At 47.6% G+C, this 27,660-nt stretch overlaps 9 protein-coding genes across 9 annotated transcripts; 6 read left to right on the forward strand and 3 right to left on the reverse strand.

The window, feature by feature from the left end:
• Nucleotides 1–312: 312 nt before the first annotated feature.
• PENARI_c009G03335 (uncharacterized protein) lies at nucleotides 313–4,979 on the forward strand (the record flags this gene model as incomplete). The annotated part of the gene is made up of 13 exons (XM_022631805.1): nucleotides 313–534; nucleotides 598–678; nucleotides 737–837; nucleotides 891–1,308; nucleotides 1,359–1,496; nucleotides 1,547–1,650; nucleotides 1,706–1,797; nucleotides 1,856–1,900; nucleotides 1,956–2,044; nucleotides 2,101–2,243; nucleotides 2,306–2,422; nucleotides 3,277–4,480; nucleotides 4,536–4,979. 13 exons carry the CDS (start codon nucleotides 313–315, stop codon nucleotides 4,977–4,979), a joined length of 3,198 nt encoding a protein of 1,065 aa, XP_022488300.1.
• Nucleotides 4,980–5,244: 265 nt separating this feature from the next.
• On the forward strand, nucleotides 5,245–6,569 carry PENARI_c009G11802 (uncharacterized protein; the record flags this gene model as incomplete). Its single annotated transcript, XM_022632059.1, has 2 exons — nucleotides 5,245–5,390; nucleotides 5,462–6,569. 2 exons carry the CDS (start codon nucleotides 5,245–5,247, stop codon nucleotides 6,567–6,569), a joined length of 1,254 nt encoding a protein of 417 aa, XP_022488415.1.
• Nucleotides 6,570–8,456: 1,887 nt separating this feature from the next.
• PENARI_c009G02839 (uncharacterized protein) lies at nucleotides 8,457–10,066 on the forward strand (the record flags this gene model as incomplete). Its single annotated transcript, XM_022631791.1, has 2 exons — nucleotides 8,457–9,026; nucleotides 9,089–10,066. 2 exons carry the CDS (start codon nucleotides 8,457–8,459, stop codon nucleotides 10,064–10,066), a joined length of 1,548 nt encoding a protein of 515 aa, XP_022488369.1.
• Nucleotides 10,067–10,588: 522 nt separating this feature from the next.
• On the forward strand, nucleotides 10,589–13,016 carry PENARI_c009G10523 (fungal specific transcription factor domain-containing protein; the record flags this gene model as incomplete). The annotated part of the gene is made up of 4 exons (XM_022632024.1): nucleotides 10,589–10,690; nucleotides 10,772–11,212; nucleotides 11,278–12,912; nucleotides 12,969–13,016. 4 exons carry the CDS (start codon nucleotides 10,589–10,591, stop codon nucleotides 13,014–13,016), a joined length of 2,226 nt encoding a protein of 741 aa, XP_022488421.1.
• A 467-nt stretch (nucleotides 13,017–13,483) lies between these two features.
• On the reverse strand, nucleotides 13,484–15,001 carry PENARI_c009G06544 (MCT family MFS transporter; the record flags this gene model as incomplete). Its single annotated transcript, XM_022631899.1, has 5 exons — nucleotides 13,484–13,531; nucleotides 13,590–14,071; nucleotides 14,123–14,417; nucleotides 14,471–14,676; nucleotides 14,731–15,001. The coding sequence occupies 5 exons, from the start codon at nucleotides 14,999–15,001 to the stop codon at nucleotides 13,484–13,486; spliced, it is 1,302 nt and encodes a 433-aa protein (XP_022488235.1).
• Nucleotides 15,002–15,481: 480 nt separating this feature from the next.
• On the forward strand, nucleotides 15,482–15,897 carry PENARI_c009G00738 (uncharacterized protein; the record flags this gene model as incomplete). The annotated part of the gene is made up of 2 exons (XM_022631721.1): nucleotides 15,482–15,546; nucleotides 15,621–15,897. The coding sequence occupies 2 exons, from the start codon at nucleotides 15,482–15,484 to the stop codon at nucleotides 15,895–15,897; spliced, it is 342 nt and encodes a 113-aa protein (XP_022488331.1).
• A 997-nt stretch (nucleotides 15,898–16,894) lies between these two features.
• PENARI_c009G02536 (uncharacterized protein) lies at nucleotides 16,895–17,383 on the reverse strand (the record flags this gene model as incomplete). The annotated part of the gene is made up of 1 exon (XM_022631785.1): nucleotides 16,895–17,383. One exon carries the CDS (start codon nucleotides 17,381–17,383, stop codon nucleotides 16,895–16,897), a length of 489 nt encoding a protein of 162 aa, XP_022488223.1.
• Nucleotides 17,384–20,431: 3,048 nt separating this feature from the next.
• PENARI_c009G00623 (uncharacterized protein) lies at nucleotides 20,432–21,139 on the reverse strand (the record flags this gene model as incomplete). Its single annotated transcript, XM_022631718.1, has 1 exon — nucleotides 20,432–21,139. The coding sequence occupies one exon, from the start codon at nucleotides 21,137–21,139 to the stop codon at nucleotides 20,432–20,434; it is 708 nt and encodes a 235-aa protein (XP_022488244.1).
• A 1,927-nt stretch (nucleotides 21,140–23,066) lies between these two features.
• PENARI_c009G07760 (uncharacterized protein) lies at nucleotides 23,067–25,091 on the forward strand (the record flags this gene model as incomplete). The annotated part of the gene is made up of 2 exons (XM_022631931.1): nucleotides 23,067–24,482; nucleotides 25,029–25,091. 2 exons carry the CDS (start codon nucleotides 23,067–23,069, stop codon nucleotides 25,089–25,091), a joined length of 1,479 nt encoding a protein of 492 aa, XP_022488123.1.
• Between the last annotated feature and the right edge of the window lie 2,569 nt (nucleotides 25,092–27,660).

The following is a 27,660-nucleotide window of genomic DNA, read 5'->3' on the forward strand; positions in this document are numbered from 1 at the left end:
AGCAGTGGCCAGTGTAAAAAGCTTAGATACGCGTGCATGCGGCTATCTTGTCACTCGCGCAATCGTCCGAAAACGGTTAGTGGAGCTAGCCGATAATGCTATCTATGTTATTTATGCCTTTCTGAGCCAGTTGAGCGAAACTCAACCATCCCCGCTTCTCCGCCAAATGATCCCCGTCTCTTTTTGAGCCATGCATCTGATATCCGAGATATGCAAGACCCTTCAGGTTATAATTGGCATTGAGTCGCATGCGACTACAAATGACCTTGCATGGCGCATCTCTCAACACACCACTTGACCAGAAACACCAGGATGGATAGCGCCTCCAAGCCGGTGATCACTATGCACAACAAGTCAACTGCAGGGGTGGTCGATTGCGTTAATGTCGCTGGAGGCGACCGCAAGCCCATCGCCGACGTTGACGATGCCGAGAAACATACTGAAGACTTGGGCTCCCCTCCATTCGACTTGGTGTACAGCTCCAAGGAGAGTGCGCGGGTCCGATGGAAGCTTGATCTGATCCTCCTTCCTTTGGTATGGATGCTTACGATTCTCCGATCGAGCTCGAAAATGGCGAACTGACAGCAAGAAAAATAGATGGCATTCACGTATATACTCAACTATATGGACAAGGTTGCCTTATCCGAAGCCTCCATATTCGGCATCAACAAAGACCTGGTGAGCTGCATGTAAAGTGTGATAAGCGCTTGGAATGACTACATCTAATTCCAAATAGCATCTCGTTGGGCAGCAATATAGCTGGTCATCCTCCATCTTCTATCTAGGATATCTGGTCTGGCAGTATCCTAGCTCACTCTTGATGCAAAAGCTTCCCATGTGAGCTTCCTCTTCCACGCAGCTAGGTCAAAATATGGTCTAATTCGATACAGCGGACGATACTTTGGTGTCATGATATTTCTCTGGGGCCTCACTGCAACCACAACGGCATTCACGAAAGGATTTGCGACGCTTTGTGTCAACCGTGTCTTCCTTGGGGTCTTCGAATCATGCATGTCACCTATTTTGACAATTCTCATTTCTCAATACTGGGGCCGAGAAGAGCAAGCGCTTCGAACGTCCTTGTGGTGGTCGTCCAGTGCTGTCGGTGCCTTCATCGCCGATGCCATCACCTACGGAGTTTCAGGAAAAGAACATTCGGTTTCCAAATACGCAATCTGGCAGATTATTTATCTCGTCTTTGGGCCATTGACTCTATTTTGGGGAGTCATTATCTTTTTTGCCGTGCCATCGTCGCCTATGTCAGCGTGGTTCCTCAACAAGAGGGAAAGAACGATCGCCACAGCCAAAGTAAGAACCCCACGTTTAGATGGAAGCGGCAGTTACTTATCAGACGATAGGCCATGAAAAATCACACCAGCATCAAAAACACCGACTACAAATGGTACCAGGCCCGAGAATGCTTGATTGATCCCCAGCCGTGGATATTAGCCATACATGCCTTCCTTCAATCCTTGCAGGGAGGAGGTCTAACAGCGGTGAGTGATCCGCGATTCTCAGTAACAATGACATTCTGACGGTATCGTAGTTCTCCAAAATCGTTTTAACGGAGACTCTTGGCTACTCCAGCCGCCAGGCTACATTAATGAGCATGCCATCTAACGCCATCCACTTTTTTTCGGTGGTCCTTGCGTAGGAACCAACATTCCTGCCAAGTCCTTCGCTCAGCCTTGCTAACTTCTTCCAGTGGCTGCTTCTGTAGCTGTTTCAAGAATACTAGGTGCTACGTCATGATCGCCACGAACATTATCGTCTTGATTGGCGCGGTGTTGGTGGGCAGTGAGTGTTACCCACCATCAAGGACTGACAATTGCAAGCAAGGTTCTGACTGTGCTAGACCTTCCGGAATCTAACCACAGCAGTCGACTTGCGTCTTTCTACAGTGAGTATCTGATTTCCTCAGTGACGGTCTCAAATTGCACCTAACAAACCCGTAGTCATCTATGTCAACACGGTCCCATTCGGCCTGGGCATGAGCATGCTTTCCTCGAATGTTGCAGGCTTTACCAAAAAGTCCACCGCAAGTGTAAGAAGGCATATCGATTAAGCATGACTGAGCCCGGTTCTGATCATTTTTCACAGGTCATGATGTTTCTGGGGTATTGCGTCGGTCAATTTACCGGACCCCAGTTCTTCATTAGCACCGAGGCCCCCCAGTTCCAGAGGGCTTTTAGAGCCTTTTATTCCTCCGTATCCGTGATGATTACCTTGGAGATTGTACTGATGTAAGTGGAGCAGTGCTTGGCCGTTTCATTCTCTCCCAGCTGTTGACCATTTTTCCTCTTAGCATCTATGTCAAGTATCAAAACCGTCGTCGGGACCGGCTTCAGGCAGGGGACAACCGCAGTGTGCATACTGCCGAGGATGATTTGGACTTGACTGATTGGCAGCAACCGTCGTTCAGGTATATTTGGTAAGCCTCAGCGGGGACAGCAGACATAGCTCTGTGGAGTTGACAGTCGTGCAATTTGAGACTGGAAACCTTGCTGGTTCGTTCACATGCTCCGTCATTTCGGCCTAGGGACGGCAGATTTTGCTTTTATGTAGTGAAAATGGATGTACAGTCTATTTTTGAGGCTTTTCTGCTTTGTTCTTTTTTAATTAGTTCGTTTCAGTGCCCGTATTCACATGCCGCTATTTGGTAGACTGTTGGACGCGGTCGGTTAGTAGAATATTAGCCCTTCACGCACGACTCTAGTCCTAGGTGCTGCACCGCATGGATCTAGGTCTTACATCTAATTAGATGGCTGAGCGCAGTCTGTTCAGTATCTGTGAATTTATGGCTGTTTGCGCCTGTTATCTCCACAAAACTGTCGGCCAGCTGCAGATACTGTAGGGCCGAGCGGGGTATGGCGTGTCGCACTGCGGCCTGACATAGAGATTTCAAATTGAAAAATTTAATATCTCTGATAGCTAGTAGGATACTACCCTCTTCACCGTGTTTTCGCGAGGATTTAGAGAAGGCGGTGGCCGGTGGCCAGGAAATACGTTAGTTAGCACTAATACCGATTCAGACCTACTATCCATTCCCTTGGCGGACCCGTATGGCCCACTTTTCCGGGTTCCGCCTTATGACTTCCTCGGGAGTTATCAAGCACGAAGCATCGGGCTGTCATCTGCTCCCTAACATTCCCGTCTTCACCTTGTCTCGGCTGTGAAGCGACTCACCATGGCCCCATGCAGTACATGCACAAGAAGGAAGCTTGGTTGTGATATGCTGAAGCCGCGCTGCTCACCGTGCCGACGCTCACACCTCAGATGCATCTACGACTCGTCACCGCTCGCTGTGTTTGAGTTTATAGATGAGACAGAGCATGTCAAGACACATCCAGGCCGTCGTAAAAAGAAGAGAAAGCCTTCGGAAGACGCAAATATGCATCGGCAGCCAAGTCCTCGACAATTGAGTCAGCAGACTGAGACATGCTCCCAAGGACACGAGTCGGAACCATTGGAATCAACATCACTTCCAATCCGCGACACGGAGGGATTGCCCTGGATGGACGGCATATTCGACTCTTATCTGGACCAGCAATGGGACTTTACTCCAGACTTAGCCGTCAGTGCCAGTGACTTCCTCAACCAAAATTGTGGCCTGTCTGCCAATACATTGGGTCAAGTATCCGCTGGGTTCAACGTGCCAAACTCAGACCATCAAAGCCCGAGCTCTGCCTCCCTCTCGGCGGTTTCCGATCGCGTTCTGGCACAGCACTATACCCAGAACCTAACATCGAAATACAGCTCAAAGGAGCGAGGTTGGAACAATCACACCTACTTCTTCAATCGCTTCAGTTCGAGTCATCCATTTGTGATATCATCTCTGTACGCATGGACGGCTGCCCACCTCCATTGCTACGGAGCACTAGGTTCTGAAGTGAACGCTTTGGAGCATTACGGCAAGAGTATTGCGGGCCTCAGAGATCAGCTCGGGATCCACCTGTTGGCTGAGAACGTAACCGAAGAGGCTAGCCAGACCTGGTTCCAGCTTCTAGCCCAAGATGATGACCTGGATGCTGTCTCCGTGACTCTATACTTCCTGGCCTGGACTGACCTCCTACTTTCAAGACAGGCATCTTTGAAGCAGATGCTCAGCCTCGAAGCTTTACTGCTGGGAATCCGGGACCATAGTCAATCGCATTCACTCTACGTCAGAATGGCTGTATGGTTCTGCTTCCTCGATGCACGCACTGCCCTCTTTTACCAGGGGAATGATCGCATCATTCAGTCCATGGGGGATGACTCGGGGCTGATGGTAGCGTTGGAGCAGTCTCATGACTTTCTACAGAGGGAATACACCCTGCTGTACCCCAGGGAAGAACGGCAGCGGGACGAGGCTCACAGACCTCTGTACGTCGCTACGTGCCGCTTGGTCTGTCTGCTGGGAAAAGTATCTAGGAGCCATGGCGGCCCTCGAGACGAGAGTCTTGAAGTGAGTGTCCGCGAGTCATTGTACGACATTAGACTGGTGAGTCAAAACCATGATGAGAAGGGGAGAGGTGGGCATTGATTGACTGGCGCAGGATCTCGAGAGTTTCAGCGAGGCGAAAGCTGCGGAAAACAAAGTGCTCTCCATCTATCTGACCACAAACGCCCTCTTTCACGCGGTAGAGATATACGCGTCGAGAGTATATCAACCCAATGAATTATTGTATGCAAAGAGCATCCATGCGGAAAAGATAATCACCATCACTCGCCACTTTTATCGGAAACTGAAGCGGCCGAGAACGGAAGCGCCGCCGACCAAGATATGGCCGGTGCCACTGATCATGGCCGCGATCGAGGCAAAAGACCCGATTTACAGAGAGTGGACGCTACAACAGATAAGGGAGTACTGCCGCGCGGGAAAACATTTTGTGAACGCGTGCACCTTCGTCGAAAAGGTGCATGCCGCCGAGGAGGCGACGGGCTGTCGTGCCAATCTTCGCCGGATTGCCCAAGACATGGGCGATGATTTTGTCATATGACGAACATAGTCCTAGCAACTCTATCTTGACCACGTAATACGTCCTTCGCCGCGAGCCAGATACCCTGGTTGGTGATCGGTCCGTCGCCGGTGTGCCCCCTTTGGGACAATCGGGCGACGTGCCAAGCGACACAACTCAAATTGATAACTACCCCTTAGGCCGGGCCAATGCTCTACACTATATGTGTGCCGATACATGATCGAGAATTAATTTCCGTCATTCTCCAGTATTCCCATCTTGCCGCTGCTAACGCCTTTACAACGTCATGGAGGTCCCTGGTCCGTCGTGCTACCAGCACATTGTTGTCGAGGGCACGCCCTACGAGAGAGGCTTGTCGCATGGAAGACAGGTGAGCGAGAAGGTTCGCGCCAACATTGAGTATTATAAGCTTCCTGGGAAGCTACCGCATTGGTAAGCAAAACACGGCACAACTGGGTGGGAGTGACAGACACGGATTCATGGAACTCAAATTCATCGTGCAGGTCCATTTCATCTAAGATCATCGAAACCGTCTATCTCCCAGCCTTTCAAAAGTTCTACCCCACCGGACTCGAAGAGATCAGAGGGATTGCCGATGGCGCTGGCGTGAAGGTCGAGGACGTCATCATGCTTAACGCTCGATATGACTTGGGCAGATGCATGTATCGACTTCAAGAGGGCGGTAACGTTCCACAGGAACTTGATGGGCATGACGAGTGCACGAGCGGCTTCTTTCCCCCGAACGCAGTTGCATCTGGCCACGCTTTGGCCGTGCACAACTGGGACATGTCCAGCCATCTCTACAAACAGGACCTCATCATCTATCTCGAGGTGCACCCAGAACCGTCCGAAGATCGGCCGTCAATGTTTATCCTCACGGAAGCTGGTCAACTGATTCGCAGCGGAATGAACTCCGCCGGCATGTCGGTTACTGCAAACTCATTGCTGTCAAGCGAGGACTACGTACCCGTCTCCCACATCGACCAGGATGGTGTCTACCACGAGGTCAAGAATCCCAAGCCAGTTCTGCCCCTCTCTGTGGCCAGACGCGTCTTTCTTGAATACAGCAACTACGCCGATGGCTTAGTAGCTGTCAATGCCTTTCCCCGCCATGTCTCCGGGAACCTGCACGTCTCGACAGCCGACGGATTCGCAATGGCCATGGAGGTCGCACCCGGCCGCATCTACAAGTTCTACGGAAACATTGACGACCGCTATCTTGTCCACAGCAATCACTTTCTCAGCCCCGAATTTCTCAGTCGCGATCATGTTTTTGACCGCTATCCCGGCGGGAGCAGCTGGTTCAGATGTTTGCAGGCTGAAAAGGGGGTAAGAGCAGACTGTGCTGTGGGGCGACTCACCTCTGAAAAGATCAGGGTAGCCTTCTCAGATCATCTGGCATATCCTGAAAGTCTGTGCAATCACCCGAACCTGAACCAAAAGAACACGCCCAGTGCCGTCCTCACCGGGTATACATCTAAGCAGAACATGACGGTGGCTTTCGTCGTCTACAACCTGTCGGAGCGTATAGTGACGGTCTGCAAAGGGCCTCCCTGCCAAGGAGTGCTACAGAAATTCAAGCTACAGCAGAAATCACAGCCCAAGGTTTGAGGGGTAGTTAAATGATGATTGGATGCGAAAGATGGTGTTAACTGTTGTTATCCTCAAATGCTTACTCTATGCAAGGGATGTTGACACAATGATATTATAGACATGTTGAGTTACTACTAAACGGAATGTGTTTATCACGAGTTAGAGGTGCCCTAAAACGAACGTAGTGAGAGGAAGGGTTTACCTTCGTGCACTGGGGATACCTGTGACGCACGTCTAACCGGTCGTCATTATGTTAGAAGATTTCTGGTTACTTGCCTTATCTCGCTATGCCTAGGACGTCAACGATCTGTCTCTTAACTGTACCGCCGACTAACTGGCCTTATACGGGCTAAGTTCGGTTTGAGGGTATCGAGCAACGATGCTAGTAGAGCGCCGAATAGTTCTATACTCGGCCATTAGACTATTCGTAGTGTTGTTAAGTTATAATTCAGTAAGTTTAAGTAGGAAACATAGGCAGATATTAAAATGTAAAATAAGAAGGGTTCTAGTGTTTGCAGGATAGGGCCTGTCATCTAGGTAAGGTAAAGATGACTAAGGAACAAGTGGTACTGAGGGATAGTGAGACTGATTCTTAGAGAACTTCCGGGTTCTCTAAGAAGAGGCTATTTAATATGAAGGAGCGCGCTGAACCCCATATTTAACAATTGGACATTGTAGCTTGGCTGGCAATCAACGCGAACCGAGCTTGTTGGGGATGTTGAAAGGTAGATACACCAGTGGTTTGTACCCCCTGTCTTCCGATGAGGAACGGCGAGGATTCGCTTCACTGCCATGGCCAACATTTGGGCCTAGCGACTAGCTGGCACTAAGTGAATAGGCTGAAAACCAGACATGAGTGACGAAGCAAATCTGGAAAGGCAAGTAAGAATGGTGAACCTAACTGTGAGAAATAATCGAAAAGTGCTCCCAGGATTTGATAGGAATTATGCAGCTATGAGTTTGAATGAATAATGTTCCGGGCGAGAGAGAACAGATGGATTGTGAAGCACCAGAAACTTGAGGAAAAGACGTTATTATACTCATAGATCCGATAGAGGCACATTTGATTTGTCTAATAATTTTAGTACGACGCGTTTCAGGAGGTGCCTAACGCCTATCATATAGTCGCATAAGGATTGATGCTTCTCTGACCGGCGGTTAGATTGGCTCTATCAGAGAATCAAAGGAAGTAAGAACGGCAAATAAAAAAAAGGGTGACGGTTTTGATACTCAAAATCTCATTAAACGGATCTTACGCAGCTAAGCGAACTAAACTAGTAAATGTTATCCAAATTAGGGCAACACGCGTTGGGAAGGACCATTGAGTCAGGATGTTCAGAATGTTCTGCCTGTTGACCTTCAAATATGTACTTATAGGCTCCTGACATGAACGCCAACTTAGATTTTAGATTACATTTCGTCTTATAATGCACTCTGTTGCCAAACGTAGAGCTCCAGCCGATAAGAGAGAGATAATGCACGTTTTCTACTATGTAAATATCAGCGTTTAGGTATAAGAGTGGAGTAGCTAGATCAGACATGCAGGCATAGCATTTGCACGGAACTTCATCTGGGAAAGGATTCCGAGCCCAGACCCCGTTGTCTAGGGTAATAGATACAGTTATTTATCCGAGCAACCCGATAGATATTACATTCAGCTATGGTTGCGTTAAGGTCCCGAATTTAAGTCCGAGATTCGAGAGTGGAGTACCGGGGATAATATTTGACCATGAGTACCTCACGGAGCTGCACTCACTTCATCGAAAGAGACCTCCGAGTCTTCTAACGAGGTCTTTTGCGCCTCTATGCTTTAAATGCGTCTCGGTTCATCGCATCAAATATGTGGAATTCATTCCTCAAAAGTTGCTGGCGACAGTTTTTATCATTAACAAACCTGCCCACACGATGATAATCGTCGACAACCTTTGGTCTCTGGCCGTCGCCTCTGGGTTACTGGCCATATTCCTCAATATACTGTGGGGGCGATTCAAAGAATACCAAGGACGCAAAGCCCATGGCTGCGGCGTTATCCCATCCTATCCTCAATGGGATCGCATTTTCGGCCTCGATCTCGCCTTGAGCCAAATGAAGGCCCTCCGTGGAGACACTTTTATCCCATGGCTGGCAGCTATGCATGAAGGCCAACCGAGCACATTCAAGATCCGTTTTCTCGGAAAACGCCAAATTTACACCACCGAGACGGAGAACCTTAAGGCTATGACAGCGATCAACTGGAAGGATTTTGGCATCAGTCCTCTCCGACGCAGTACGAAAGCTTTCCACCCGTTCGCAGACAAAGGTGTCAACACCGTTGACGGGGACGACTGGGTGTTCAGCCGTTTCCTCATCAAGCCGTTCTTCAATCGCGATGTTTATACGAACACTGATCGGATCAGGCCGTATGTGGACTCGTTATTGTCTCTACTGCCGCCGGATGGAGAGACATTCAACATCCAGCCCCTGCTCCAGCGATGGGTAAGTCGCGCTTGCAAAAAAAGCAATTTGAACGTTTCATTACAATGCTCATACGAACATAGTTCCTGGATTTGACCACTGATTTCATCCTTGGCGAGCCTATGGGGGCCCTCAATCATCCAGCCAAGGCCAAAATCACATGGGCCATGCTGGATGTTCTTCGTGGCAGTCGCCAGCGTATGCAGGTCGTTCGCATGATCAAGTGGTTCAACTGGGACTGGTGGCTCAAGGCAGTATACGAGGTTCATGCCTTTGTCGACACACATATCACAGCGACTTACAAAGAAATCGAAACCCGCAAGGCACGCATCGCTGCTGGAGAGAAAGTAGGCCCTGAGCGGGAAGACCTTCTATGGTACATGGCATCACACGACTCCGACTACGAAGACCTGCGGTCTCAATTGGCCCTGCTGCTGGTCCCGAACAACGACACAACTTCGATCTTCATCAGTAATGCCCTCTGGCACTTGGCTCGTCACCCGGATGCGTGGGCAAGATGTCGTGAGGAGGTACTGACATCAGTTCAAGGGGGTGAGGACGAAGCGGTTGGTCAACTCAGCTTCTCCACTCTCAGAGGCTTGAAGTTTCTCAATGCTTGTCTTGATGAGACTCTGCGACTAAACCCAAACAACGTCACCCAAGTCCGTATCTGCATGAACGACACGACCCTCCCACGTGGCGGAGGCAAAGACGGCCAGTACCCCATCTTCGTCCGCAAAGGTGACATGGTCCAAGTCACCAAGACAGTACAGCAGCGCAATCGGGAATACTGGGGTGAAGACGCAGACGATTTTCGTCCTGAGCGCTTCCTTGAGCTGAAGCCCTTCTGGGAGTTCGTGCCTTTCAGCGGTGGTCCTAGAAGGTGCCCAGCACAGATGATGGTCATGACGGAGGCTGCATACATGTTGGCTCGTTTGGTAATGCGCTACGAGCGAATCGATTCCAGAGATGCGAATCCATATCATGCTATTATGCGGATTGGACCAAGTAACAAGACTGGTGTTTTGGTTGCCCTCCACAAAGCACGCGAAGGAAATTAGTATCGATGAACGACAGTCGACATGAGAATTACGTTAGCTGAAACTTTAGAACATTAGCTTGACTGTTAGATGCCAAACTGATCCATGCCTTGCAACTCTTTATTGTTCATATATCCGCGTTTCACTCGTTTCTAAATTCCTGCAACGGACCAGCACAACTTGGAAATCGAACGGAGACGATGCATTGACGCCTAGGAGTGAAGGCTATGTTCGACGATCGAAAGCGACGATATTGTGTCATCAAATCTCGGCAAGGGTTTCGTAGCCTAGCTGTTGACACCAATAAGGGCTGTATGAAAATACCTGTATTGAGGAGGTTGAACTGGTCGGTGGGTGGCGAACGTTTAGAGTGGGCTTTATGTCCGAGCCCCGAGCCCGGACTCGGGCCCGAGTCCGAGAGCAAGATGGAACAGCACCTCACTTCAGCAGCTTGCCGACCCCGAGCTTTCCCTCCGACCTTTCCAACATCATTGATGTCCGTTGACCGCGCATTCAATACCTGCAATTTGGACTGTCGTCAAGATGGCTGAGGACCAGAGCTTTGGCAGTACCCGGTCAGCATCTTCACCCGCTCGTCGGAGCCGCCGACCTGCGCAATCCTGCGACCCGTGCCGCCGCCGAAAAGTACGTTGCGATCTCAAATCGCCATGTTCAGCCTGTCAAGTCTCCAGAAACTCGGTGACGTGCATATATCAAGGAGATCAGCAGCAACCTAGTCTCGCCCTGGAAGACCGTGGAAGCGAGGGCAATACTGTCCAACAACAAGTTCCTCGCTCGCTCAGCATTGCCCCAAACAACAACATCGATCACCCTGCAAAGAGGCAACGAACAACGAATGAATCGGAGCGAATTCGGAGCGTAGAGCGACGTGTACAGCAGCTTGAGCACTCGGTTGTACCAGATGTCGATCCCCCGCAGCACAGCCTCAGCAGCAGCAGCAACAATCATCTCACGCTGCTGGCATTGTCTGATCGCCTCCAACACGTCGAGCAGCAGCTTGCTGAGCTCTCCCAAGCTCGTCCTGCGCCTTCAGCTGTCACGGGCGATAAGTCTCTAACAATTCCATCTGTCATCCCTCGACTTCGTCACAACCAGAAGAAGGTAAAACTGTTTCCTTCAAGCCACTGGCTGCACACTGCTGAGAAGGTATCGTTGAAGCTCCTTTCTAATGAACACCTTGACTGATTGAACATTGGCTGACGTGTCAATAGTTCAGAGTCAGCCATTTTGGAGACAGTGACGTTGAATTGACCTTCGTGGATACTAAGGCCGAGCTGGCCGATTCGGTGAATGAGATACGCAACTTGCGACTCACGATGAAAAATGAGCAGGCACCGCAGATGGATGACCCCGTTCCTCAACTTCTGAGTACAATGCCGGCTCGTTCCATCTGTGACCGACTAGTGAATCACTACATGCGGACTTTCGAGTTGATCTATCGTTGTTTTCACATTCCCACATTCTGGGCAGAATACGAACAATACTTCAGCCAGCCGCAGCCTGTAGTTACAAACTTTGCAATCAAGTTGGGTTTGGTGTTGGCCATTGGAAGCGTCTTCAGCAACGACGACGACAAAGTTCTACAGCGCGCGCGGCGTACTTGGATACAAGCTGCTCAATACTGGATGGTTGGACCGTCAGAGAAAACTACCAACAATCTTGATGGAATTCAAATTTTCTGTCTTCTATTGGTTTCGCGGCAGATAACATTAGTCGGCCGTTCACCGTGGCTGTCGGAAAGTGGTCTACTTCGGGTGGCTATGGCTATGGGCCTGCACCGAGATCCACAACTGTTTTCTCTGTCTCCTTTTCAAGCCGAGATACGAAGGAGGCTTTGGACAACAGTCCTAGAGCTCGTAATCCATGGTTCCATGGACTGTTCCATCCCTTTGCTTCTTTCTTCAAACGACTTTGACGATCATATGCCTCTTAATGTCAGCGATGCTGATTTAGATTCAGCCAGCAAACAGTCTCCATCTCCACAACCGTTGACAAGCTATACGGAATCGTCGATACAAATTCTCATGCGTCAGTCCCTGCCGTTACGACTTGAAGTTGTCAGGGCGGTCCAAAACGAGCGATTAGAGCACTCATACGAAATGGCCATTGAGCTAGCTACGAAACTTCAGACAGTTTGCCGTACTCTTGCAAGCTATTGTCGGTCGCATTGGTCGCAATTCCTAGGCATGCATCACGCTTTCCTTGATATGCAGATTCGTCGGTATATTCTGGTTCTGCATCGGCCTTTCATGCTACAAGCGCAAAAGGATCCCCGCTTCTATTTTTCCCGGAGGGTTTGTCAGGAGTCTGCAATGATTATCGCCACTTATGCCGAGCGACTTCGGCTACCTGCAGACTCTCTTGACGATCTGTCCAAGTTGATGGTGATGAGCACAGGGTCATTTCGCGGACCTTTGAGCCTGGATGTAATTTCAGTCTTGGGCTTGGAGGTTGTGTCTCAGCTGGAGGAAACGGGTTCCGGTCCGTCATCTGCTGTGATTGGTCTCAACCACACATTGGTCCTTGATCCTCTCGCTGAACTGGCGCGCGGCCAGCGAGCGCCCATCATTCGACTTTTGGAACACATCAACGAACAACTACTGCAGATCGTAAAGTTGGGCCATCCTACGTTGAAACGCTACATCTTTCTTGCTGGCATTCTTTCCCAGATATACGCCATGGAACGCGGCCAACCCATTTTGTCTGCTGTGCTGAACACTGCAAAAGACAGCCTGAAGGAGTGTTACGATGTACTACAGTCCTACAGGGCCACCAACACTCCCCGAGAAGTGTCGCAAGACGTGATCGATAATGGACTTCTTGACGGCCTGGATTTTGGCGCAATGGTGAGTACAAATTACCAAATATGCGCCTCTTACATAGCACTACTGACTGAAGTCAGGACTCCAACTACCTGGACTTTTCGGCCTTTTTGGTTCCAACTATTTGATAGAGCAAGTTCACAGGACGATTTACGTTGCGAAATGAAGATCGTGATTAATTGAGGTTAATTCTTTCCATTCCGTTCTATGTTCGATGAAACAAGGATACAGATAAGTGCCTATAAGTCTATGGAAGCGTTGTCAGCAGCTAACGTAATGTAATTCCAAAGCGAGCGGGACACCCGGTCGGCCGAGTCGGTAGAAAATGTCGACAGACAAAGGAGGTTTTCAACTCCCAGAGTTTCTCATTCCACTCCCCTCGGTGCGGAATATGATTAGCCGTGTCGGGTAGGGGGCGGTCCTGTGACACGGCTATATAATTTCGACCGCTTTAACTAACTAACTAGTTAATCATAGTTAGGTAACTATTCACTATCTTATTCTTATTGATAACTTGAGAGAATCCGCAAGATCGTGTTCATGTCACGCGTGTGCCGATGTATGTTTCTCTGCCTCCACGCCAGTCTCCTCTTATTCACCAGATGTTGTAATTGCAGCAGGCTGCTGCGCTCAGTGCCCTTGCCTAGGCATCAAGCTTTTGTGAGGGGATTCCAACCAGAAACTCTACCCCTCAGCCACACCAAAAAGATTGTCGCGACCATGAAGTTCACGCCACTGAACAAGGCCGCAAAGAGGGAAGAGCCTCCATCTGTCTCTGCAATTGAACCAGCAATCGGAGGGCTCGTAAGGGTACCAATGCCTGCAATAGCAAGAGCCAACCCGATTCGAAACCCGATCTCCTGAGGTGGGTAGAGAGTCATCACAAGGGGCGGTGTCAAGCCAATGGTGGTGCCAGATCCGATACCAAACAAAGCGGCGAAGACAATGTTGGCCGCGTTACTGCGACCAGGCAACCACAAGGCCAGAGTGATGACACCAGTGAAAAGGAGCATGATGATAAGCACATTGAAACGGCCGTACTTGTCGGCAAGGCCATTGGGAATCGTACGTCCAAAAAAGCTCGCTCCGTTCATGATGGGAATCAGATTGTAGGCCATAGTCATTGACATTCCGTTGTGCATAGCAGACAGGACAAGGTAGTCGAAAGGGACAAACAATCCCCCTAAACCCTGGTTAGCTGTGTTGCGATGAAACATAATGATAGGCGGCTCACAGTAAAGGAAAAAGCAGAACGTCAACAAGATCAAGAAGTTGAATTCCGTGAAAGGCCGAAGGTAGTTCGCAAGGTTGAACTCCTTGCGAGTGTAAGGCAAGTTGGAGGAGATGGTGAGCATGGCAATAGCCCAGAGCCCAAGGATCAAGAAAGCGCAGATTCGCATCGTCCATGCAAAGCCGACCTCCGAAAGGAGGCTGTTGACCATGAGGGGAAAGATTACACCACCCAGACTCGAGCCTGCAACGGTCAATCCTCCTGCCAAAGCGCGGCGCCTTCTGAAGTAAGTCATAGGCTGTGAAGCTTGTCAGAAAATGCGCGATAAGTTCCAAGAGTGATCACACAAACTGAAGTCATTGCCGGAGTGAAAATGAGCGATGTGCCGATTCCTGAGCAAACCGACTGTGCCAAGTAGAATTGGTAGTATTTGCTTGACACGCTGGTCATCATGAGGCCAAACACATGCATCAATCCACCGATACAGATCGGCAATCGTGGTCCATAGTTGTCAAATAGATATCCAGACAACGGTGACATGAACAGCATGAAGAAAACTAGATTGAAATGAGCTTGTTATTTCACGGCCGGTTGGGGAAGAAGGCTCTCACATTCGGACGAAGTGATCCAGGACACCTCCGAGCTGCTAGAGGTCTTCAACTGGTTGGTCTGATATTCAGCTTGGAACAGAGCAATGCAATTGACCCATCCAAATGAGATGAAAAGACCCAAGGAGCCTCCGAGTAGCGATAGGAAGGCTTTTGTGCCTCCTTCGGGTGCTGCTGGTGGGCCAGATGCTTGAGGCTTGGGCTCCGCTGGACTCGATGGACTTGAAGAGGTTGGACTGCCCTTCTCGAGCTCAGCGGTGCGGTCGTCGTGCATAGTTGCTGTAGGGTGCTTGATAGGGCGCACAAAAGATAGTTGTGCTTGTGACGTCGATTGGAATAACGAGTCCGATTCTAAAGAATATGGCCAGTGCTATATACCTCTGGGACGAGGCCAAGTTCTGCGTATGGAAGGAGGTCGGACATACATGCTGTCGCTAGCAATGCCCGACGTCGAGTAAAAGATCGGACGTCCGATGCTGTTCGTTGGTGATGTACGCAAAGGCGCTGCTGCACACCCGAGGCCGAGTCCGCGGCCGAGCTATTCAAAAGGAAAGCCGACCCCGATCGGCCTCGGAGTTCCGGACTCGGCTTGGATGTTTTTACCTATAAACATTCGTCGTCCACCTGCGAGGTTTTAAGGAATCATTCAACAACAAATATGGACTATCCTACTCGCCGATTCTGTCGATTTCATGCCAGACAAGTCTTTGCTCGAGCCAACTTTCCGTTGCGAGCATACGGACCCAGAAGAGGGATGGCGCTTCTCAAGATCGGTCTGTTCGGCACTGTTGGCTACTTCGTAGCGAAGAAGCTTCTTCAGTAAGTCGGTACTCCCAAGACACTATGGTCAAGTCGAGAATTATCAACTGACGTCTATCAGAAACTCGAATGAGCCACGTCAAAATCCTCAACAATGTGCATCGTGCGGACATGAGCGGCAGCAAGAATCCAGGCAGCAACCGACGAACGTTCCACGGACGCCATACCATTAGCATTTTGCAGTCATCAGCCATGATGCCAGTCAGCCTCGACAATCAGCTCTTTCCTAGGTTCAGTAGTCAACAGGCATACTTCGACGGCTCGGGCGGTGGTGACGGAAGCAATGGATACAAGACGTTGGGGTGGGCTTCGACTTACCCAAGATTCTATAAGGCAAATTGGGACTGTTAGGTATCGTTCAAAACCTATTATTCTAGCCTTTTCTTTTCATAGAAGATAGAGGAAGAAGAGAGTACTCTAATGACTATTTTTATCTTACCTCCTGACGAAGATATTCAACTTTGAAAATTGTCGTCCTTATAGTCCGAAATAGCGTATATCTATATGGTCGAAAACTCCCAGACAGGTTAGTGTTGTAGTCGAAAATTCTTAGATTAGACTCTATATAGGGAATACAGGGTAAATAGTGATTTCCATTTCTCTGGATTCTTTGGCCTATTCTGAGTATAATGGTACTCTCTACTCTTTTGTGTCAGGATGAGGAATCGATGTACTGGCTAGTACTGAAGATGTCCAATAGATTCTGGTGGCTGATTGATTATTGATGGGAGTGGTTGAACACCCCCGAAGGTTCCTCTTGGTGTTACTCCCGAGTCTAACCCGAATACCACACTCGTACCGGGGAATTGGCCAAAAATGGTCTTAGTGATATTTGACCACTCCCTCCGTTCGACAGTTCCTGAAATGAGCCGACCCACCAGGGCGCTTCGCCAAGCTGGCCGTTTCGTGTGACCTTTGCGAGATCTCCGATCTTTGCCCGATGTAGAAGAGTGCCCCGACAATACTTCCGGTCCTGTCACAAACCGAAAGACCTGCCTGGCTCATACGCGAGATCCGAATTCCTTCGACCGGGATCATGATCACTCATACGGCCCAGGTAAGACAATGCCGGTGTCGTTTTGACCTTCCATCCCATCAAAGACACAACCTGCTCCTCGACAAGCTCCAAACAAGGCCGTCTCTTGTCTACTGAATTCACCTTTCCAATGAGATGACTGTCATCTCCATCCAGCCTTATTGTCCATGTCTTCCAGGGATCTTCAAAGAGCAGTGGGAGAGGTGGAGGAGACATGTTTTGTGAGCCTTGTATAGGAGGGAAGGCCCCAAGGACCTCACCGACACATACTCTCTTGTCCCTACCTAAGTTTGACAACGAAGACTTCGAAGTCTAAGGAAGTCCACCGTCAACAGCTCTTGGGTTTCCATCAGAAGTTCCATCAACAGCCATACCACCATTTTCTGTATAGACATTCGTGTAGTATGGGTAGTGCACAGCAGACAGGTTGACAGCAAAAGTAATCCAAGCAAACAGTCCATCTTCAACACGGTCACCCAGATACGCGTAGTTAAGCATCGGGTCAGTATTGGTGTTCTGAGTCTCCTGGCCCACCACCCGGTCCTCCGCGTTAGGCGTGATAGGAATTTTGTTTGTGTTGTATGGGTAGGTCGACTCGACTGCATTGATAATGTCCTGATCCCAGAATATCTGCGCAACATGAGAAATCCTGCCACCAGCAATGGTGTTGTTTGGCAGTCTCTTCGCATGGAAGTGCGCGATGTTATGCATTATCAATTCCGGAACATACATCGTTGTCATTGGCCACAGCATGGGTGGCTTGGTGATCAAGAAAGCATATATCTTGGCGAAACAAGACATAGTGCACAAGGCACTAGCTGGGCGATTCGCCGCATTGGGTGATAGATAGCCTGCAATTATTTATGAAGGTCAACCAGGTGATAAAATGGATGAACTATCTATGAGTGATTGACAATAGTGTCTAATGCATTGATACAACTAAATAACATTCACCCAGTTTTGCACTGCGATACGTCCTTTCCCTCGAAGTTGCGGTTCGGGCAAGAATCGAAGGGTGTTGGTGGTGACACTAATTTCCGGAAGTACTGTAACTAAGTAGCATATTATGCCTGTATGTTTCCTGTCCGTCTGGCCCCCTCGATGATCTACACTGCATCCTCGGTCCGGCGATTTGCCACATGGCTTCTGCTGTCCTGGTGCTTCTTTGACGCCCGCCTCTTTAGATCTACCCTTATCGCGATCTTTGGTCTCTTCTGCCGCGGCTTTGTTGGTTCGTGACTGTAGATGCCGCGCTTAGATATCGCTAACCAACGCTAAAATACCTCCTCGATGATCGTCCCTAGCTTGTTCCTGTATCTGACGTCTTTCTAGATAGATAGCTTTCTAGAACTTCAATATAACAATAGCGACTAGAAGCTAAAGTGCGGCTAGTATGTTCGCCAATCCCCTAACTAGCAAGATAGCCTAGAATGTGTACTATTGTAAAGGATTACGCCTATCACGCTATAGATTAGTTAGCTTACTAGGTCTCTAGCGTAAACTGAACTGCTAGAGCTTAGTCAACCGCGGTCCGAGTCTTAGGAAGTTATCTCGAGCGCTGTACACGTCGCTTTGCTAGAGATGCCCTTCTATGGTCCGATAGGTGATTAGCTATATCTCAGATAGATAACTCTATAAGATTTTGTCGTAAGTCTTCTACTATAGACTACCGTACTTATACTTCCGTTCGTAGAGATCTGAGAGTATATCGTCGATATTTTACTTTACGTGCGAGTTCTTTAACCTATAGATTTATTTACGTGCAACCTTTCTGGACTTATTATTTTGTCTAAACAGAAGACGGTAGGAGAGGATAATCTCTTGCTCTAGACTAACGTAACACTAGTCTTTATCCTTAGGGAATAAGGGGTCGAGTTACTCGGAAATACTATTAAGAGTTAGCCGTAAATAACGGTAATAATAGCAAGTGTTATAATTTATATTATACCTTCGAATCGCCGAGCAAACGTTATCTCTATAGGTAGTAAGTAAGGCGTAGAATATAGGAAAGCGAAATAAGTATAGCTAACGATTAGCTAGATTGAACCGTAGATGCTCGCTAATAGTATCGACCTATTGAATTGTGACGTGCCTAAAATAGCGTAGCGAGTAAATATTAAGGCTTATCTTGTATAGGCTGTCCGTTTCCCGAGGTCTCGATCTACCCTCCGTTCGCTTATCCGACTAGTCACCCTAGTTCTGTAGCTTAAACGTCCGAAAAGTAGTTAGAATTGGTCGCCTATATCTATCGCTTATTCTATAGGTAGTGGAGCTCTTATTCGATTTAAGGCCGTTTAGGAGGAGATATATTAGATTTAGTGGTATATCGTCTACAAAGATTAACTTAGGCCGCACGACTAAGCTTGACTAACACAATACCCTAAAAATAGCAATATAAGGTAGCTTTTATCCTAGTCTCGCGTTAGATTCTTCTTAGAGGTCCCACTAGACTGCGACATTGCCCGTCCACGGTGGGCGGTGGGTAATTTGGATTTTCGAGTGCCCGTCCACAACGCCCATCGCCTACGGGCATGCCTATCGCGGGCATGCCCACTATGCCTACCATTGCATAAAGTCACCTAAAATAGACGTATAACTCGCTAACTTAGCAGAATAAATAACCGTTATTTATAGCGGTTTTGCTAACTCCATATAAAAGCTTAGTTTTAATCTACTATATCTATAGATTTTATTGAAATATCTTGGTATATAAAAAATTATAATATATATGATACGACTTAGAGGAAATTTCTAATCGAAATACTCTATATTTAGTGGTATTTTTATTAACTTATTAAATCATACTATAATAGTTTAAAGATATATATTTAAGTTAGTGATAGAAGCCTACTATTTTCTATAAGTAAAATACTAAGTTATATATTCCACTTTATCTCTCGTTTAGATATATTTCTTTTCGATAGATCGAAAGATTATTAGTATACTTCTTATTCTACGAATATATACCACTATATTTCCTCTATTATATCACTTAAAGGCTCGGGTTATTATTCTATAAGTTTTAAATCCTTCGATCGTAACTTAAGTTAGGCGTTTAGGTATATGCCCGTGGGTATGCCTATAGATAAAATACTATTCTAGCTAATAAGCTTATAAAATATAGTGGGTCTATACCTAATTTATGATATATTAGATCTATATAAGCACCCTTTTTACTAGTAAACGCTATTTTATATAGTTATAAGTTGCCTAATATAAGTTAATATTATATACTCTCCCTTAGTCTTTACACTATCCCTTATGCCTTTAATCAGAAGACCATCAAGGATCGCCCCGTCCGGACATTTTGAGTAGTTTAGGCGACGAGCAGCAAACGGTCATCACATAAGCCGCCTTACCCAACCCATCGTCGTAATCCATGTAACCTTGATCGCCGTGTTGTGCAAATACCTCAATTTTCGATAGAGGGCCCAGGCCATCATCAACCTTCGCTTGAGCGTGCACAGAGACGTACTGATACAGTCAGCCGCAAGTCTCATCTATCTGCCCCATCGTAATTAACAGCCTAATAGGCTCTGTTGGGAGATAATGTCCTGCAAAATATCCTTAGAGTACTAGTTGCTACCTCAGTCCAGTCTCAAATCACAGATAAGCACATGTCGGAACTCACCAACGAGCCAAGCATTAACCCCTTGCGGATGCCTTGTAGAGCCGATAAACACCGTCTTTTTTGACGTCCCATCATGTACGATTCACAGGCTTCGTTTGAGGCAAGCAAAAAAAACATTGGACAAAACTCCTGGTTTCAAGTCATTCCTTGCCCGAAGCTTACGGAATTTCCTATTTCATTAGCATCATGTAGCTATGAGTCGCGTTGATCTGTTGGACTCACTCTCTAAGAATATCCAAATTGTCCGGGTTTGGACTCTCAAACTCAACGAATTCCGCTACTTTGAACTCTTCGATTAGATCAAATCCGTCCGCCGAGAACATGGGTTCCTTGAGGAACTCGTCAAATTTCTCCCGGAACTTCTCCCATAGACTATTCTCCTGGTCCTTAGGGTGGTAGAACAAAAAGCCGAAGGTTTTCACCTCTCCTTCTTGGTCGAGGACATTCCTTATCCACCCGCGAGGCATTGTGAGAGGCTTCCGCTTCGCCTGGAGAGCAGCATAATATGCCATCTGTTTTGGGAAAAAGATATTGTCATCCCTCAAGTTGGCGAATGCTTTTGCCTCTACGGGAGAGAGGACAATAGCGCGCGCCTGATTTTTTTTCTCTGAGAGATCCGGCCGCTCGGTTTCCCACCGCAGTCGATCATTGGAATACTTGGCTTGGTCTAGCAAGTTCATGATGCGAAAGTCATTATCCATAAGAAGGCACTCTGGGTAGGTAAGAGAATCCGGATTTGTGGCTGCTTTGTGGAAAAGAACGTCAACCGACAAGTTCAAGTGTTTTTGGGCGTTTGCTTGCATTATTGCCATGGTGGGCCATTCTAGTATCTGGTGTTTTTCGTCTAATGTGACGGATGACGGTGACTGGATGGCCTTGTCCCATAGGGGCTCTAGGAGGGCCAATTTCTCCGAAGTCTTTGCCATTGTGTTGGAAAAAAAAATTTGGGGATGGTTTTGGCTAGATTATGCAGGGTTCAATTGGCCCGGGAAGGGGTCGGTTCTTATGCAATTCCGCGCCTAGTGGCGTTTTACAATGCCACAATTATCACTAGTAATTTCCAATACGCATATCAGTATTTTGAACCCAGTTTTTGAAGTTCGAAGTTTTGATCACTTTCGATAACATTGAATTTGGTTGGTAAAATCTATATTGGAGCTGATATTTGGAGCTGAGATGTACAGCGCTGTTCAGCTGAGGAGGCTAGTGCATTGATCGCCCGACATACTGTATGATGCTTCCAATTCTAGTCATTTGCATATGCAAAGCTGCTGAGCGTTTCAAGGGAAACAACACGATCCAATGATACTATGCCTTTGTTCAGTTAAGGGGGTCAATGCAGTGGTCGCGCCTTAGGTGGTTTTCACCCAGCTTCTACCCTATTTATAGCGCACTCGCCCTTGTCACCCCCGGTCGCGCGACGATAAAGCGGCTCTCACCCTAAACTCACCTAGGCGATACCCACCCGACTACTGGCCGCACATAACCTACACACCATACAGAGTAGTGAGGTCTGATCTAAGGCCTTTGTAAGTCTACTTACTATATAACCCCCTTCTATGTTCAATTCAGTACATACGACCATAGGGTGTGGAGAACAGGGCTTCCCGTCCGCTCAGCCGTACTTAAGCCACACGCCGGTAAGTTAGTAGTTAGGTGGGTGACCACTAGCGAATCCTTACTGTTGTATGTTGTTTTTGTATGTTTTGTTTTTGTATGTTTTGTTTTTGTATGTTTTGTTAGGAAAGTCCCTCTTGCCGCCCTACTCTTCAGCCCCTTCAGCCCATTCACCTGAATGCCCTGAACACCACTATTCTACACCTGAATATCCTGCACGCCCCCTGAATCGGTGACGTGTCCTTCCTTCCTCTCCCGTACTGGTTTTTTCTCAGGCGTGTTGTTTTGATCACAACTCTCTGGTACTAGTTTCTACCGGTTGACATATGTCCCCCTAGGATTCACATGACAGTAGGAGGAAGAAGGGCCGCCTCGGAGAATCAAACTTGTTATTGAATATAAATTCGCTGGAGGTCACCCTCCCCACTCCTAATTCACCGGCGAGTGGCTTATATGCGATCAATAGTTCGGTGGATGTGGGGTGAGGGAATGGGAGTCGCTTTACCGTCGTGCGACTGGGGGTGAGAGGGGTAAGTGTAGACATAGGGTGATGACGGAAATCAAGGTAACGTATGGCGAGCGTATCAGTAAAATTCACAAAAGTAAGCTTCTCTAAGCACAAATAACTGTCCGGATCTGACAGTTTAGTGGACAAATTACTGAGCAACATGCATAATGAAAAGTTACATGTTTCATAAAAAGACCGGGTAATCAATGCAACACCTTGTTTCTTGGGTGAGACACTTTCGGGCCGGCGCGACGCACTACCCGCTCCCAGAGTGAACATAAATTGGATTGCGTTCGATCTGACACATTTTTTAGCAACTACACCATCGTACATCATTGCTATGAAACCAAACAAATTACAGAAGAATAGGAAGCGAATAAAGATATAGTCTAATCCTCGGAATTAAGACACCAAGGCAATCGCTTCGTATACAGCAAGCGAAGGCCAGCTTTACCTAGAACGCCCCACCCTACTGAAAAGGGAAAAAAAAAAAAAAAAATTATGTAGCACAATATAGGGAATGTTGATATATTACATTTTTAGTTTCCATCATGCACTAGTTCAATTAACATTGATGACTTCGGGGGGTTGACTGGGTACAAAACATCCACACCGCCTTGGCCGCTTTTCGATAAGAACATCCATTTCCCAATCGCCCGTCTGTTTTCGTTTGTCCCTCACTATATACAACTTCTCAGATATTGACTCTCTAAGAAATTCGTCTCATAATGGTGAGAACTGCAAATTTGACCATCTCGAGTGGAATAGAGAAAGGCAGTATTGAATATGAGCCATTCGTAGAATGGTTAACGCCGATCAAAGGGCGTGCTTTCATTTCGCATGAAAGCGAGCGTGAGGTCAAACCAGGGGAAAGTTTTGGACTTTTAATTCGCCGAGACCGTATTGGCGTATCTTTCTTTGAGACAATGGAGCCACCCTCTTCCGAGACCATGCAACTTGCTTGTGACCTATTTGATCGACACGGGCGCCTAAAGTATGAACTCATGTATCATCCTATTCGGAAAGGACTGGGTATTTGGCAAGGCGAGCTTTCCTTGGGCAACTTCTTGATCATTGAATCCGTGTCCGTGATGAAAAACCATCGTCGCGGAGGCGTTGGACGGGAATTGGTGATGGACATGATCCAAAAGGCTATAGCACTCAATGATGACATCCGGTTCATATTTGCCTACCCAACTTGCTTACATGAAGGGGAAGACCTCCAGGATCGTGCGGGAATGAATAAAAGGGAAAGGTATAAAATGGCGCGCGCCCAGGCCACAGTTGCCATTTGCTTTTTTAGGGCTTTGGGTTTCCGGCGAGTAGGGTTAAGCAATTGGTTCGCTTTATCGAGCAAAGATGCCAATCACATTTCACGAACCATACCAGCCGAGAATGATATAGATCCTCCTGAAATTGAGCAGTCGGGAAGTGAATACGATTCGGATGACTCTCAGCCCGAAGTTCCCAAAACGCAAACGATACTACATAGCGGATCCATCAATCAAGATGGGGACTTCGACTTCAGCGAGGCCTCATTGTCGTCAGCCATGAACGCAGCCACGGCCTTTGTCGACGACAAAAAGAAACGTCAAGATACTCGAAGCAGGCTTATGAGAAATCACCCAATTCACCATTCATTTATGACCCTTTCCGACGCAGAGTGTCTGGAAATTCTTCTGGAACAAAACCGTGACAACGAGTCGCGGGAGAGACTAGCCAGAATGACGGATGACCGAGGGAATACCCTCCTTCATATGGCAGCCTGTCACTTCATGCCAAATTCTGTGATGTGGATCCTGAACCTCGCTATCGAAGGATGGGATGCCAAAGAATGTCGCAACATACAAGGATACACACCTCTTGAAGCCTTACAGTCAAAACTGGAGGAGCGTCGCCTTGGGAGTTATCACGGGCAACGCTTCATCTTTCAAGCAGATCAATTTGATGGATATGACGAAAAAGCAACAGCATGCCTGCTTGCCCTTAACGGGCATACTAATGAAACCCCCGAAAGCATGAATCGGTTACGTTTTGGCTGCAGCTGTGGTTCGTGTCTAGGGGGGTTTCTAAGTCGTCGCATGATTGAAAGTCTTCGACTGGGCTCCGAGGGAATCCTCAGTGAACTTCAGAAAACAGAAAATGTCCAAAGCCATCGAGTTTGGTATAATCGAAATCGACATCTCCTTGAGAACATACCTCAGAATGTGAGAGGGATGTTTAAAAAAAGCAAGGTGTTGCGGAGAGGATTTCGAGCCTTTTTCATAACCATCGTTCAATGCTTGCAAGGCAGCAATATCCCTTCAGAAGATAACTTGATGGCAATCTATCGGAAATCTCGACTATGGCCACAAATGTATGCTTTCTATTTTGCTCCGGGCGGTAGCATTGATGTAGCTACGACCCTTTCGCTGGATTTTGCGAAACGACAATTCCGAACAACAACTTTACGCAGCCACCGGAGATATGGCTCGCAAACATCAGATCTTCCATCGTGCAGAAATGACTGTGAATTTGAATTGGTGAAACGACAATGTTCAAATGGTGCAAGTGCAATAGCGTCAGCGCAGTCATCTCAGGTATCTATCAATGATCGTATGAAGTAAGTTCATCTCTAGTGTTTTATTTTTGATAATAAGAACAAAAGGAAACGTTTTATAGGGTTCAGCTGCTAACAGCCTTCGTCACAGACTCCAGGAACCATGGCTGCGTCAACTTTCACGCCTGATGAAGACTACCGGGCTCTCAAGTGACCAGATTTAACTCCATACATCCATTGCGTGTCTTTTTAGAGATAGTATATCCCTTACATGAGTTTAGCTGAACCCTTCTATGAATTCCCTGGTTTTCGCGGACAAGACCTTCCCAAAATCGGACGGTGAATCAACAAATGAAATCAGACTACCGATCCCGAGCTGTAATAGGTCGGCTCCATCACTATCATCGCCAGAAAATAACGTATGGCATTCCGGAATATAATCTGCGTTATAGATCAGGTACACCGAATTACAGATTTGAAAGAATGGGTGGAGGGAAGGGTGCTTACCATTCGGGAAGGTGACGAGGAATTGTACTCTAGGTCGACAAGTGAAGAGAAACGAGTTGTCAGATCGTCTTACAACAACCAGGCAGAATACAGAGATATTGCACTCATACTCAACAAAAAAGGACTCTATCGTACTCGCAAGGTCTGCAATCTTTGAAGCAGCCGCAGTCGCGGTGAACAGGTTTCCCAGACACATGAGCAAGTCTTCTGACTCGTTGATAGCGTTCTCATAGTACATGATGGAGAGGTCCAAGAATGTCTGATTGTAGACGTTCAGCAAGCTGCGATCAATGTGACGCCCATATGGCCCGTGAAGGATCATTTCTATTGACTTTAAACTGCCCTCTCGTGCAGCGATGTGCAAAGCTGTATCGCCGGGGAATCTTGCAGATAATCGGTCAACTTGAGCGTTCAGAAACTGTGGCCTATGGAAATTGTGAAGAACATGATCCAAGACCTTTCTGTTGCTCTCCGCAGGAATGAACAATTCACTGGCAATCCGAGCGCCATTTGCTTGGGGGCTGACTGCAAAGTGAAAGGCAGTAAAGAAAGTTTGCCTCCCTTTACTTTCGTGAACCCCACATCTCCAAAAAAGATCATCTCTAGAAGATGGCGAAAGGACCAATGTTGCTAGACTGAGAAGCGTGTCTACCCTGTCGGTGGCGATGGGAGAAATGGCATCGAGAGAAATCACTTCAGCCAAGAGCGACTGCCCTTCTAACATGAAATCACAATCCCCATGCAAGCACAGTAGGACTGCAGTTTTCAAATTTCCTGCAAGAAGGTTCACCATTAGTGGAATGGAAAAGTTGGGGCGACCAGTGTTGGTGACGATGTTCCGAGTGGATGTTGATGATGACGATGTGTGACAAGCCAATTTGACAAGAGAAGACACGTAGTGTTCGTTATTGGACATATTGCAAACTTTTGCTAGCGCATATAAGATTGGTTCGTCATCATCAAGGTGCACATCGTCTTTGTGAGCAACCAAGAAGTCAAAAACATCTTTATTCGAGTACTGTATTGCAGTTTCAATGCAATCAATGAATAGTCTTGTATTGGATGGCCGGTGAACTCCACCGTCGCGGTTCCAGAGAAAGCGGAGCAGTGGAAGATTGTTCACCTCGCAAATTAGGACAATTGGGCTAATGGATTGACCTGATGGCTCTCGGCTTATCTCAAGAAGGCTTGCACCATAACGTATTAATGTTCCGACTGTCATCAATTGAGCATCCTGAAGTCGCCTTCCATGTGTTAAGGCGATCCTCATAAGGGCTTCCGTGGGCCTATTCAAGGCAAGCAACAACGGAGACGCTCTAGTGTTTGGGCCGACCAGTCGGAGCTCATTGAGTTTTCCTCGCATCCATTGGATGTCTTTACATGATGCCAGCAAAATCTCAACGATATCAAATCGGTATCTCGTAATAGCACTTTCGAGAGGAGAAGAGTGGATAAACACGTCGTTGGTAAAATCCCGCGGAACGAGCCTTTGGTAGGCAAAGATATTTGCCCCCCAATGTAGTAAGCTATTGATAGCCTCAATGTTTCCGGCAATCACAGCCCAGAGAAGAGGCGTTCCGGCTTCCACGTCAAACCGCCCATCGATGCCTTGCCGGTAAGTATCTCCTTGTGAACAATGGGCTTCTAAGATTGCACCATTCGTTAGGAGCAGATTTGTCACCCGTGGAATATATTTGTCTTCAAAGGCACTGAGAAAGTGCAGCGGGTGTATACCACGATATGTAGCTATTGTCGGGTCTGCTCCAAGTTCAAGGAGTAGCGCAACAACATCAGCGTGCCCACACCGACATGCGGTAACTAGAGGGGTTTCCCCTAGATTGTCCGTCATGTTGAAATGACTTGGAGGAAGTTTGGAAAGGCAATTCAAGCTCTCAAGTTGACCATGTGCTGCAAGATTGTGAATGAAGTAAGGTGGGACATCATAGCCAAAAGGTATCACTCTCAATAGCAGCTCTGTATCGGACCACAGTGCGCCTCGAACAAATGACCCATTATATTCAAACCGAATCAAGCGGGAGACTTTCAGATGATGCGATGGATCAAGCAGTCGTAAGCGCTGCATGGCTGTTAAGCTACCTTTCAGAGAAGCTTGGGATAACCATTTCACTTCTGTTTCAAAGCTTTCTGGCATCGCACTACCAAAGGCGTAATGAAGCCTTCCGGCGACGCTTTGCGCGTGGTGATATCCGGACGCAGCGGCAAGATGCAGATAGTGTAGGGCAGTAGAGATGAGCGAGGAACTAGTCTTCCATGTA

Source organism: Penicillium arizonense (genome assembly GCF_001773325.1).
Source record: "Penicillium arizonense strain CBS 141311 chromosome Unknown PENARI_contig009, whole genome shotgun sequence".
Lineage (NCBI taxonomy): Eukaryota > Fungi > Ascomycota > Eurotiomycetes > Eurotiales > Aspergillaceae > Penicillium > Penicillium arizonense.